The 13101-nt window shown below is 46.4% G+C and overlaps 1 protein-coding gene across 1 annotated transcript in view; it reads left to right on the top strand.

The window, feature by feature from the left end:
* Window positions 1-12501, top strand: part of BMP7 (bone morphogenetic protein 7) — a 78998-nt gene extending 66497 nt beyond the window's left edge. Inside the window, exons 4-7 of the mRNA XM_089664023.1 lie at window positions 4520-4717; window positions 6755-6831; window positions 10387-10497; window positions 11546-12501. Of these exons, the coding sequence (XP_089520149.1) occupies window positions 4520-4717; window positions 6755-6831; window positions 10387-10497; window positions 11546-11695 (536 nt within the window). The 3' untranslated portion in view covers window positions 11696-12501. The remainder of the gene's footprint in view (window positions 1-4519; window positions 4718-6754; window positions 6832-10386; window positions 10498-11545) is intronic.
* The last annotated feature ends 600 nt before the right edge of the window (window positions 12502-13101 follow it).

Here is a 13101-nt window from a genome sequence, read left to right as displayed (position 1 = left end):
AGAAGAAAACCCTTACAGTTGTGTTCAGAATGTCATCTGTACACATAGCTTAATAGATCTCTGGTGTCATGCTGCTGGCTTTGCCAATTGGCGTTTGCCCTGAAACTATGCAGGCACCATCCAATGGAAGGTCAATCAGCCACAGCTCGAAGTATCTCTACCAACCTCTTAAGGAACCCTAGGGTTCAAAGAATCTTATTTAAGAATGGCTGCTGGCTTTTCCAAATAGCGTTTGGCCCTGAAACTATGCAGGCACCATCCGATGGGAAGTCAGTGAGCCACAGCTCAAGAAACCTCTACCAACCTCTTGAAGAACCCTATGGTTCCAAAGAATCTTGGTTGAGAATGGCTGCTGGGTTTGCTAAGTGGCGCTGGCCCTGAAATTTTGAAGGCACCATTAGGTGGGAAGTCAATCGGCCACAGCTCAGGGAACCTGTACCAACCTCTAGAGGACCCTAGGGTTCCAAAGAATCTTGGTTGAGAATGGCTGCTGGCTTTGCTAAGTGCCGCTGGCCCTGAAATTTTGAAGGCACCATTAGGTGGAAAGTCAATCGGCCACAGCTCAGGGAACCTGTACCAACCTCTAGAGGACCCTAGGGTTCCAAAGAATCTTGGTTGAGAATGGCTGCCGGCTTTGCTAAGTGCCGCTGGCCCTGAAATTTTGAAGGCACCATTAGGTAGGAAGTCAATCAGCCACAGCTCAAGGAACCTCTACAAACCTCTGGAGGACCCTAAGGTTCCAAAGAATCTTGGTTGAGAATGGCTGTTGGCTTTGCCAAGTTGTGTTGGCCATGAAACTGTGCAGGCACCATCAGATGGGAGGTCAATCAGCAACAGCTCAAAGAGCCCCACCAACCTCTTGAGGCACCCTAGAGTTCCACAGAATCTTGGGTGAGAATGGCTGGTCTATATTCTTTTTCTTTTGTACATTGTGTTGATGTATCAGACTGTTTAATAAATTTAGTATATAAAAGAGACCCTGTCATCAACTTAAAAAAGGCGGTTAAAAGCACAGAAAAATCCAGCATTTTAAATACTTACTTGCAATGTCTTTCTTTTCCATAAATGATTCTTTATTCATTTGAAATGTACCTCAACTTGCTTGAAGCTGTGACTACTCCAGGTAGAGTCAATAGTCTAGCACAGGCTCTTCACATAGGAAATTGGAGATTCGCTACAGCTGTCTTGGCTCACCAGCCGGTCTTGTTGGGGCCCTTAGTGTTGTGGTGTAATAACAATGTAGCTGAATTACTTGGGACCTTGTGAGAACCCCCTCCAATGGCTTGGTAGTCAGCAGGTAGCATCCATGAGCATCACATGAAGGACCTCGCACAGTACAGACCAGAAGATAAAAGACCTGAGGCCCAGCCTGTCACATGACTGTGAATTGGGGTAGAAAATGGGGCTTTTAGGTAGGACACATTCACACTTTGGCTTTCTGTTGTGGTGCATCCATGCACATGTATTAATGTGCATTATGGCACTCGTTCATGTGCGTCTTGACAAGGGGCAGCCCATTTATTGCCAATGCACCACAATGGATGAAAAAAACAGACATGATCCATTTTTAAGAATGCAGCGCGCCACAACGCTTGGTGTATGGGTTGTAGTATGCTGCAGTGTGTTGGGCTCTACTTTTTATGTAGAGCGGAGTTCAGCTTTAAGCTCCTGAGGGAGGGAAGTTTAAGAGGAGCACAACATAAGTTGGAGGGTTTTCTGTGCTTGTTTGTGAGAATGCTCTTGTGGTTGAGATCTGACCTGAAATATCTCTTCTACTGAGAATATTCAATTATAAAATGACGTCCGCGTCCGGTTTGATATATTGATTGCAGCCGCTCTGCACGGGCGCGTTCTCCGCATTCCTCATCCACCTATCTACTTCAATCTCGCCATGTGGTTTACAGGCAGGGCTTGCTTGCCGCGAGGTCTGGATCACCTGAGGCTGGGGTTTATGCTCCTCCTGAGAAATCAGTTCACCCCGTACGTGCATACTTTTAGTTTTTAATAGTGTTTACTGGTAAGATTTGTTCTGGTGAACTCTCTCTAACCCTACACTATGGGAAAGGGCAGAGGATTTATATTAGGTGATATGTTAATATCATTTTAAAAGTTGTTTTCATTATTTTAAAATCTGCAGCTTTCATTGATGTAATCCCTGGTGATCCTGCCATGAAAGTCCTTGTTTAGACATGCGCTCTTATGGTGTGACAACGTTCTCCAAATTGTGGACCTGCTTTGTCACCTTGTCACATGTGTCCGTGGTGGAGACTACCAGCGGCCATTTCCACAAACTAAAAGGGGTAAAATAATTTGTTTCTTCAAGTTTCCTGTAGGGCTGGCCACACGACTAAAGCCTAGGCATTTGGTCACATGATTTCTGTATGGTGCCCCTTCCACCTTTCAGCAAAGTACTTGACAGGATTTCTGGGCTTTGAGTTGTGGCTGCGGTGCTGGGAGGAGCCTGAAGAAATATTTTCTTCAGGGAAGGCCATGCTCCACCACCATCATTACCACTACTACCACCACCACCACTTCCATGATTACCACTACCACCAACACCATTACCACTACCAACACCACCACTACCACCTTTACCACTACCACCACCATTACCTCTACTACCACCATTACCTCTACTACCACCATTACCACTACCACCGCTGCCATTATCTCCACCACCACCACCACCATGACCTCTACCACCACCACCATTACCACTATTACCAACACCACCACTACCACCATTACCACCACCATTACCTCTACTACCACCATTACCACTACCAACACCACCACTATCACTATTACCACTACCAACACCACCATTACCACCACCATTACCTCTACTACCACCATTACCACTACCAACGCCACCACTACCAACACTACCACTACCACCATTACCACCACCATTACCTCTACTACCACCATTACCACTACCAACACCACCACTACCACCTTTACCACTACCACCACCATTACCTCTACTACCACCATTACCACTACCACCGCTGCCATTATCTCCACCACCACCACCACCATGACCTCTACTACCACCACCATTACCACTATTACCACTACCAACACCACCACTACCACCATTACCACCACCATTACCTCTACTACCACCATTACCACTACCAACACCACCACTATCACTATTACCACTACCAACACCACCATTACCACCACCATTACCTCTACTACCACCATTACCACTACCAACGCCACCACTACCAACACTACCACTACCACCATTACCACCACCATTACCTCTACTACCACCATTACCACTACCAACACCACCACTACCACTTTTACCTCTACTACCACCATTACCTCTACTACCACCATTACCACTACCACCACCATTACCACCACCACCAGCCGTCATTATCTCCACCACCACTGCCATTATCTCCACCACCGCCGCCATTATCTCCACCACCACCACCATGACCTCTACCACCACCATTACCACCACCACTAACACAAATGCAATTCCACAGTCATTGGTGGTCAGAGGAAACTCTAACCTCCCCACTTGTAAAAAGACGATCACACAATCGTTGTTGCTCAGTGGGGCTTCCCACCTTCACCTTCGATCTGCCACGACCCTCCTTCCTACAACATTGACGAACATTTAGCTCTACCTTTCCACCCCTTCCTCTGTTGTAAATGGGTTGAATGTTTGTAAGCGTTGACCGTGTTTACACTTGTTATGGCTGTGATTGGTCCACAGCAATCTTTCTGATTGGCTCTGTACATTGTGACTGTGATCTGCGCTGTCCAATGACATCACTGGCCATAAACGGCACGTCAGAAAATAGCATCCAGCTGTTCGCCATTTTTCTACAATACGGCAGTTTTGAGGTGGTCAAGGAATAGCTCTGTTTGCAAATTGGCCACATACACTCCCATTCAATTCAGAGAAATGGACCTTTATGTGACACCAAAGTAAAGAAAATGAAGCTGGCCATACACATTACAACCTGATTGTGACGTCTTTACATTTACCAGCCACTATGTATTGCATGGGCCAGTGTGGATAGAGATAATTATTATTATACAGGATTGATATAGCGCCAACAGTTTGCGCAGCGATTTACAATGTGAGCTTATATGCATTCCTTGGATAGGCTGAACGCAAAGAAGATTGTGCAACCAGATTGTACCTTCTGTGTGGTCAGCTGTTTCACGATACAAGATTCCCAAGCTGTCCAGATGGCATCTTGCTGTAAAGACTCCCGCAGATCATGTCTGTGCCCTGATTATATATATATATATATATATATATATATATATATATATATATATATATATATATATACCATTTTTCTGACAGGGCAGAACATCAACCCCAAGATGGCGGGTCTAATTGGGACGAATGGACCTTCTGTGTGGTCAGCTGTTTCACGATACGAGATTCCCAAGCTGTCCAGATAGCATCTCGCTGTAAAGACTTCTGCAGATCATGTCTGTGCCCTGATTATATATATATATACCATTTTTCTGACAGGGCAGAGCATCAACCCCAAGATGGCGGGCCTAATTGGGACGAATGGACCGCACAACAAGCAGCCCTTCATGGTGGCATTCTTCAAGGCCACGGAGATCCACCTGCGCAGCATACGGTCCACTGGGGGGAAGCAGCGCAACCAAAACAGGTCCAAAGCCCCGAAAAACCAGGAGGCCCTGAGAGTGTCCAATATCGCAGGTGAGAACCATGGTCGTAATAACAGGCCCTCCATTTAGACCTCTGCGGTCTATTGCCAGGCTATCTTCACCTTGGAGTTTTGGGTGTTTCGTCTTAATCTACCCACTCATCACCATAGAGGGGAGGCTTGGTTACAGTGAGTGATACCATGAATACCTGACACTGCACCTTTTAAGACACCGCACCTTCATCAGGCAAAAGACAGGAAACTGTCCCCCTGAGAATGAGAGGCATTCAGATTTTGGCTTTGAGCCGGGTCACTTCCCCACCCCCATCCTGCGATTGGAAAGTGAAGGAACAGCAGAAGACTGATGAAATCATCCCTCTGTCAGCATGTTCTTTCCCAGCACAGCGCACTTTCATCTGGCCAAAGACAGGAAACTGCCCCCCTGAGAATGAGAAGCATTTAGATTTTGGCTTTGAGCCGGGTCACTTCCCCACCCCCAGTCTGTGATTGGACAGTGAAGGAACAGCAGAAGACTGATGAAATCATCCCTCTGTCAGCATGTTCTTTCCCAGCACAGCGCACCTTCATCAGGCCAAAGCCAGGAAACTATCCCCCTGAGAATGAGAGGCATTTAGATTTTGGCTTTGAGCCGGGTCACTTCCCCACCCCCATCCTGCAATTGGACATCGAAAGAACAGCAGAAGACTGATGAAATCATCCCTCTGTCAGCACATTCTTTCCCAGCACAGTGCACCTTCATCTGGCCAAAGACAGGAAACTGTCCCCGAGAATGAGAGGCATTTAGATTTCGGCTTTGAGCCGGGTCACTTCCCCACCTCCATCCTGCGATTGGACATCAAAGGAACAGCAGAAGACTGATGAAATCATCCCTCTGTCAGCATGTTCTTTCCCAGCGCAGCGCACCTTCATCAGGCCAAAGCCAGGAATCTATCCCCCTGAGAATGAGAGGTGTTTAGATTTCGGCTTCGAGCCGGGTCACTCCCCCACCCCTATCCTGCGATTGGAAAGTGAAGGAACAGCAGAAGACTGATGAAATCATCCTGTTCCTTCCCAGCCTACAGGAACTCATTAGACCCTCCCTCTTCACTATGGAGGTCTGATGTATAAAAGATTACATTGGTCTGATATCAGGGCAGATTCAAAAATGAATGTGTATGCAAAGTTGCTACAATCCAGGTAGACTGCCCTGATATCAGACCAATGTAATCTTTTATACATCAGACCTCCATAGTGAAGAGGGAGGGTCTAATGAGTTCCTGTAGGCTGGGAAGGAACAGGATGATTTCATCAGTCTTCTGCTGTTCCTTCACTTTCCAATCGCAGGATAGGGGTGGGGGAGTGACCCGGCTCGAAGCCGAAATCTAAACACCTCTCATTCTCAGGGGGATAGTTTCCTGGCTTTGGCCTGATGAAGGTGCGCTGTGCTGAGAAAGAACATGCTGACAGAGGGATGATTTCATCAGTCTTCTGCTGTTCCTTCGATGTCCAATCCCAGGATGGGGGTGGGGAAGTGACACGGCTCAAAGTCAAAATCTAAATGCTTCTCATTCTCAGGGGGACAGTTTCCTGTCTTTGGCCTGATGAAGGTGCGCTGTGCTGGGAAAGAACATGCTGACAGAGGGATGATTTCATCAGTCTTCTGCTGTTCCTTTGATGTCCAATCGCAGGATGGAGGTGGGGAAGTGACCCGGCTCAAAGCCGAAATCTAAATGCCTCTCATTCTCGGGGACAGTTTCCTGTCTTTGGCCAGATGAAGGTGCACTGTGCTGGGAAAGAATGTGCTGACAGAGGGATGATTTCATCAGTCTTCTGCTGTTCCTTCGCTGTCCAATCACAGGATGGGGGTGGGGAAGCGACCTAGCTCTGTTACTTATCCGCAGCAGAGAAAAGTCAGGTCACTAGGCAGGCTGCAAATAGGATACAATTATAAAATGAAAAAAAGCTCTCAAGAATCTTGTTTTTATATGTTTGCTCTAAGTACAGCTTTGATTCTCAGGAGGCTGGAGATTAGGATCATGTCTGGGTGAAGCGGAGGGCCCCTTTAACATGATCTCCATGTGTCATTACAGAAAACAGTAGCACAGACCAGAAGCAAGCCTGTAAGAAACACGAACTGTACGTCAGCTTCCGAGACCTGGGATGGCAGGTGAGACCACGCCGGCGGCGGTGTCACAGCGATTCGCCACTTGTGCAGAGCTAACACAGGCCACATACACCTCGATCGTTAACCTGCGCGGTCTTTCAAACTGCTCGTCTTTTTCAGTTCAACAGATTATAAAGAATATATAATAAGAAAACTCGAAAACTTTTCAATATTTGTGCTCTCAGATTTAATTCACCTTCGTGAAGATATTCTTTTACTCCGTGAAATCCTCAAAAAAAAAAGAAAACTCAATATAGTGCATTACCCCACACAAATATGAAAAAAAATATATAATCACCCTGTGGTTACTAACGTGACACCCCACTCAGTGTCCACATCTAAATGGCTGTACTTAACACCCTTCCCCTATCAAAACTTGTTTAACCTCCCTAGCGGTCTGATTATGTCAGTATTTCTGTGCTCAAAGCGGTACATTTTTTTGCATGGAAATATGTTGTTTTCCTATTGTAGGCCTGTAATTCTTAGGAATAACTCCCTGAAATCTGTCTGAACAAGAGTCTAGCAAACATCCCGGGTGTGATAAAATTTGAAACACGAAATCATAAATTATAATATAATAAATAATCATAAAAAATAATAAATGTAAACAAACCAAAAACACTGAAATGTGAAATAGAGCGCCAAGTTCGCACATCACTGAGCAAAGTCGCAGAATCGTTTTCAGTGTCTGATGACGAATTTCCCCCACCAATCATTATCACTCAATTCTGCAAGTGGTTCTAATTTACTATCGTTGTTCTCTAGCCGGTCTAAAACCGATTTTGACCTAAAGAGACGCTTTTTGGACGCCATGGATGTTTCTCAGTTTCCAGACAGAAAGGGCGGTAAAAATGCAGGCAGGGCGCCGCACAAAGCACTCGGGACAAAATGTATGTGAAATGGTTTGACACAGTAATGGAATACTATCAGATGTTAGTGTATTCAGTGAATGTCAAATTTTTACATTTTTGAAATTCCCGCTGGTTCTGTCCCCCGTACGGATGCCGGCATCGGCCGGAGGATATGGCTGGGGACGCTGCAGGGGGGATATCGCTGGAGCGCAAGACAAGGTAAGTGATCCAGGTGTCAGGAATGGACTCAGCACTGGTGGTGGGACTCACCTGACGTGTGGGCTGCAGTACCAGGGCTGACCAGCGGGTGCTCTCAGCAGCCAGAAGCTCACTCCTGCAATCAGCCAACACCTGGGGCTGATTGCAGGAGGTGTATTTAAGGAATGGCCAGACCTGCAGTCAGTGCCTTGGTGTATGTTTCCCATGAGCCCCTGTACCTGGTATCCTGTGTTCCTGCCTATCTGCCTAGTTGCTGACCCTGCTTTGATCCTGACTTCTGCTGACCATCTCCTGTTGAACCCCTGGCTTGCCTGACCATCCTTCTGCCTGATCCTCTGTACCGTGCTGCCCGTGAGTTACTGAACCCGGCTTGTGACCCTGACTATTCTTTGCCTGCTCCTCCGGTACCTCACTGCCCGCATGTTGCTGACCTGGCCTGCCTGACTACGCCTGATGCTACCCAGATGATCCATCCATCCTGCACGGATCCAGTCACTACTGTCCAAACCTGCCAGCCCCTTCACATCAGGCTTTCCCCCGGTACATACCCTCGGCGTACCCCTCTACCACAGTTGGGTGCACTCAGGGGCCGCGACCTGGTCTCAGTCCAGCGCCAAGTCCATCCCCACCATCAGGGGCTCTGGTGAAAAGGCAGACTGGGGCTTAGACTCCGCGCCCTGGGGAATCCTGGTCTGTGGGTCACTAGAGATCCCGCCGGGCAGTGCCTGACAGTACCTTACGGCCCGCCTGACCATTCCACCTCTCCAGCCCTGACTACGCCTGTGTTCCTGAAGCCTGCTACTTCCCTGTGTCAGTCCACACATTTCTGGTCACACCCCGATCCCTGACACCAGGAATCCCAGAGCAACGCTGCAGGATATTCCCGAGGGGATTACCGCTTCTGGTACTGAAAGTTAACCCCGAGCTACACTCGGGAATACCGCCAGAGGGGTTAAAGCTTTCAATATCATATACTCCAAAACCGTGTTCCACTCCGTCTTTTTTTTCTTCAATATTTCCTCAAAGAAAAAACAATAATAGTGCAATATCCTTTGGATACAAAAAAATGTTGCCAAAATGTTGCCAAAGAATTGCCGGCAATTCTTTTACACTCAGCTGTCAGGTGCCAGTTTTTAAATGTAATTACCGTTTTTTTTTTCCGTACACGTGTACACGTGTAAAATGTGCGATCCATTCCCCGTCATCTTTCGCACCATGCAGCTTACCAGATAAAACACTTTAATAAGCATGAAAAAGCTCTTCTCATCCGACCTTCCCTGCTCAGCTCACTGTCCATGTGGTAGCATATTAAGGGTCAAAACAGAATCTTTATGGTGTAGTATATCATATTCAAAGGGATATATTTAATAAAGTTATGCTTACAATAAAATTACAGTAATACATCGGTTTAAGAATTTAATCCGTTCTGCAGGACATTTCGTATAGTGAAAAATTTGTAAACTGAAACCCTGTTTCCCATAGGAATGCATTAAAAACCTATTAATCCGTTCCTAAGGTCAGAAAAACAGTAAACGCTACCAAAATACCGCATGAGTTGTTTTATTAACTCATGCAATATTTTAGTAGTGACAACCATGTGTTACTGTTTCAGCTGTCAGCGGGGTTCCCCACTGACAGGTGAGTGTAAAAGAATTGCTGGCAATTAAAAATTTTTTTTTCTAATTGCCGGAAATTCTTTTACACTCAGCTGTCAGGTGCCAGTTTTTAAATGTAATTACTGTTTTGTTTTTTCTTCACTATACAGTAGCTCAGAAATTCAGCTGTCACTTTCCCCCTCCAGTTAAAAGAGAAAAGGTTTTTTAGTTTATTTCCCCAAGTTAAAAGAAACAATGTTTACTTTCAGTTTCTTAAAAGATACAAAGTATCCTTTAGCTCTGGGGAAAGTGACAGCTAATGTTGTGAGCTATAGTGAAGAAAAAAAAAAGATGGCAGTTGCATTTAAAAATCAGCACTGACATACACTTCATATTGTGAAAAAAATTTGTAAAAAATGTGTAAACCGAGGCATTATTTTCAATGGATTTTCATTCGTAAACCGAAAATCACGTTAACAGAGGCATTCGTAAACCGAGATATTACTGTATATAGAAAAACTTTGTGATCCTTCTTTATAGTAAAAGAATTTTAATCCTCTGTAAAATCTTATTTTGTGAATGAAAAACCTCAGTCAAGATGGCCGCCCCGCCACTTCCGGTTGTATGTCTACGTCCGACGTCACTTCCTTGACGCGTTTCGTCACTTTCTTCACAAAAGACCCTATAGCTGATCTGTGTATTCTGATGGCGGGGAAGTCTCCCCACTGTCAAAATACAAAGACATAGCAGGCAGGATTCCCCCATCCAACTCGGGTCCGTTCTTTTTTTAACTCGCTGGTTGGATTTATTGAAGGAAGTTGTTCCATCGGGTTGTGACATTTATCTCTGGTGGTCTTGCCAGGTCTATATATATCATCTCTCTCCCTCCGCAGGATTGGATTATTGCTCCGGAAGGTTACGCTGCTTATTACTGTGAAGGTGAATGCGCTTTCCCGCTCAATTCCTACATGAACGCAACAAACCACGCCATCGTTCAGACACTGGTAAGATCAATCTGGGCTGCTGGGGGTATGTCAGTGGAGGATATTGCCCACTTCATAATTCGGGATCTTTTTTTTTTTTTTTTTTTTTTTTAAAAGCAAAGGGTTCTTCACTGTACATAGCCTTCCACAGTACATAGTTCCCTGCTGACTCACGGATAGATGAAATAAATCTTAGGCAGCTATTTTTACCTGCCAAAGGATTTGTATTTCTCTTCATACAGTCCTGAGATTTACACAGCTCCGCCACTCACCACAGCACTGAAAAGGAGACCTGAAGTGGTCGTCAAGTCCTCTATCTTAAAGGGTAACTCCACTTTCGTGAGAAAAAATAGCAAAAAATTAGGGTTGCAGGGGTGAACTGACCACTCAGACACTCGGGCACTGCCTGAGGGCCCGGGGTCAGTAGGGGGCCCCATGTGATGCCCCTGGTACCTTTTATAGGCTTTTGTGGGAGTGGTTTGAGTGTGGGCGATGACACAGGGGCCCCATGATCCCCTATTATCCGGGGGCCCCATGAGTTGTCAGTATGCCCCTGTAGGGGTGTCAAACTGGCGGCCTTCCAGCTGCTGCAAAACTACAAGTCCCATCATGCCTCTGCGTTTAGGAGTCATGCTTGTAACTGTCAATCTTGCAATGCCTCATGGGACTTGTAGTTTGGCAACAGCTGGAGGGCCACCAATTTGACACCCGTGCGTTAGAGAGATGAGCCAGCTGAATTGTCCTAAGCAGTCCCGGAATAATAAAGTTTTTTGTTTTTTTTTTCTATGCCCAACGTGCACCTTCCTATCAGGGGCGGACTGACCATTCGGGCACTCGGGCATTGCCTGAGGGCCCGGGGTCAGCAGGGGGCCCCATGAGATGCCCCTGGTACCTTTCATAGGCTTTTTGGGTGTGGTTTGAGTATGGGCAAGGACATGGGCCCCATGATCCCCTATTGCACAGGGGCCCTATAAGTTGTCAGTCCGCCCTTGCTTTCTATTATAGTTTTTGGACTTCTTTCCGCATAACTGAACTTTCTTGTTGAAACTTTATTATTTCTCCCTGTCAGGTACATTTTATCAACCCGGACACGGTCCCGAAGCCTTGCTGCGCCCCCACTCAGCTCACAGCCATCTCCGTCCTTTACTTCGACGACAGCTCCAACGTCATCCTCAAGAAATACAGGAACATGGTAGTGAGGACCTGCGGGTGTCATTAAGGAGAAGGCATTCACGGCGGCCATTTTCAAGCCTCGGATCACACGGATACAAGTCCTCCGTTTTCATTTGCGGTCAGAATTTTTAACCTCTACCATTCCACAACCAAAAAATACGTTCAGCCGCACCACGCGGCTCCTTTTCAATACCCAACAATTGGGGGTTTGCCTGCTTGTCTGACATGGGAGTTCATGGAAGGCCGCAAAGGTCAACTTCACGGTGTCACTCAACTCAGCGTGGTGTCACTGACCATGAGCGGCTTTTTTTTTTACATAGCCATTCTACCTGCCATCTCTAGATCTTTCTGGAATGTTGCTATCCCCCTTATTGTTGGTTCAGTTCTGCTTGGAGCTCAAAAAATGCTCCACTGGTAGAACCAAGGAGACTCTTGGTTTAGAGCAAAGGATTCTGGGAAAATGCAATCCTAACCAATGAAAGTGTATTGAGACCTGGACGATGAGGCTCGCGGTCTTCAAAAACATCCTGGTTGTGGGGGAGGGGGGTGGACAAAATGGATTCACTTGGATTCTAATTTTAACTGTGGCGTCTGGCTGTAGATGGCGTGGTCGCTCTTTGTCTCATCCGATGTTTCGGCGAGGAGTTACCTGAACGCCGACCTCGCGGAGGAGCGAACAATCTAGAGAACGCACTAGATGATTATTTTTATAAGGTTGATTTTTGGTTTTGTTTTTTTTAATATTTGTTGTTTTTGTCAAAACTCACAAAATGTTTTTTTTTTTTTGGTTTCTGTTTTTGGCAAAATTCGTTTTTCTTTGCGAAATAAATCAGTCTCTTTAATACCACAAAAGACGCAAAAAGAGTTTACTGGATCACATGACCAAGAACCAATAACCAAGACAGGTTGTAAGAGGCAAGACAGGGAGGGGTTTTGAGGGGGGTAAGGGTACGTTCACCCTAAACCGGTTTCTCTATCGTCCAATGAGGGACAAGGGAATTTTGAAACAGTCGGGTTATACTGCCTTCTACTGGAGGTTTGGATACTGGCAGTAGTTAGCCTTTGTATAATCCTTCCTCTACCCAGCATGCCTCAGGTTTTTGCTAGTGTCCTAGGATAGGGGTCTCCAAACTATGGCCCTCTAGCTGTTGAAGTCCCATCATGCCTCTGCCTCTGGGAGTCTTGCCTGTGGCTCTCAGAGTCTTGCAAAGCCTAATAGGACTTGCAGTTCCTCCACACCTGGAGGGCCATAGGACTGACCATTTGGAAACTCGGGCACTGCCCGAGGGCCCGGGGTCAGTAGGGGGCCCCATGAGATGCCCCTGGTACCTTTTTCATAGGCTTTTTTGAGTTTGGGCAAGGACACAGGGGCCCCATGATCCCCTATTGCCCGGGGGCCCCATAAGTTGTCAGTCCGCCCCTGGTTTGGAGACCCCATGTCCTAGGAGATTG

Source organism: Staurois parvus, unplaced genomic scaffold, assembly GCF_062004578.1.
Source record: "Staurois parvus isolate SC_StPar_1 unplaced genomic scaffold, SC_StPar_1.0 ptg001812l, whole genome shotgun sequence".
Classification (NCBI taxonomy): domain Eukaryota; kingdom Metazoa; phylum Chordata; class Amphibia; order Anura; family Ranidae; genus Staurois; species Staurois parvus.
Note: the sequence above shows the minus strand (reverse complement) of the source record. Positions and strands in the feature narration are given on the sequence as shown.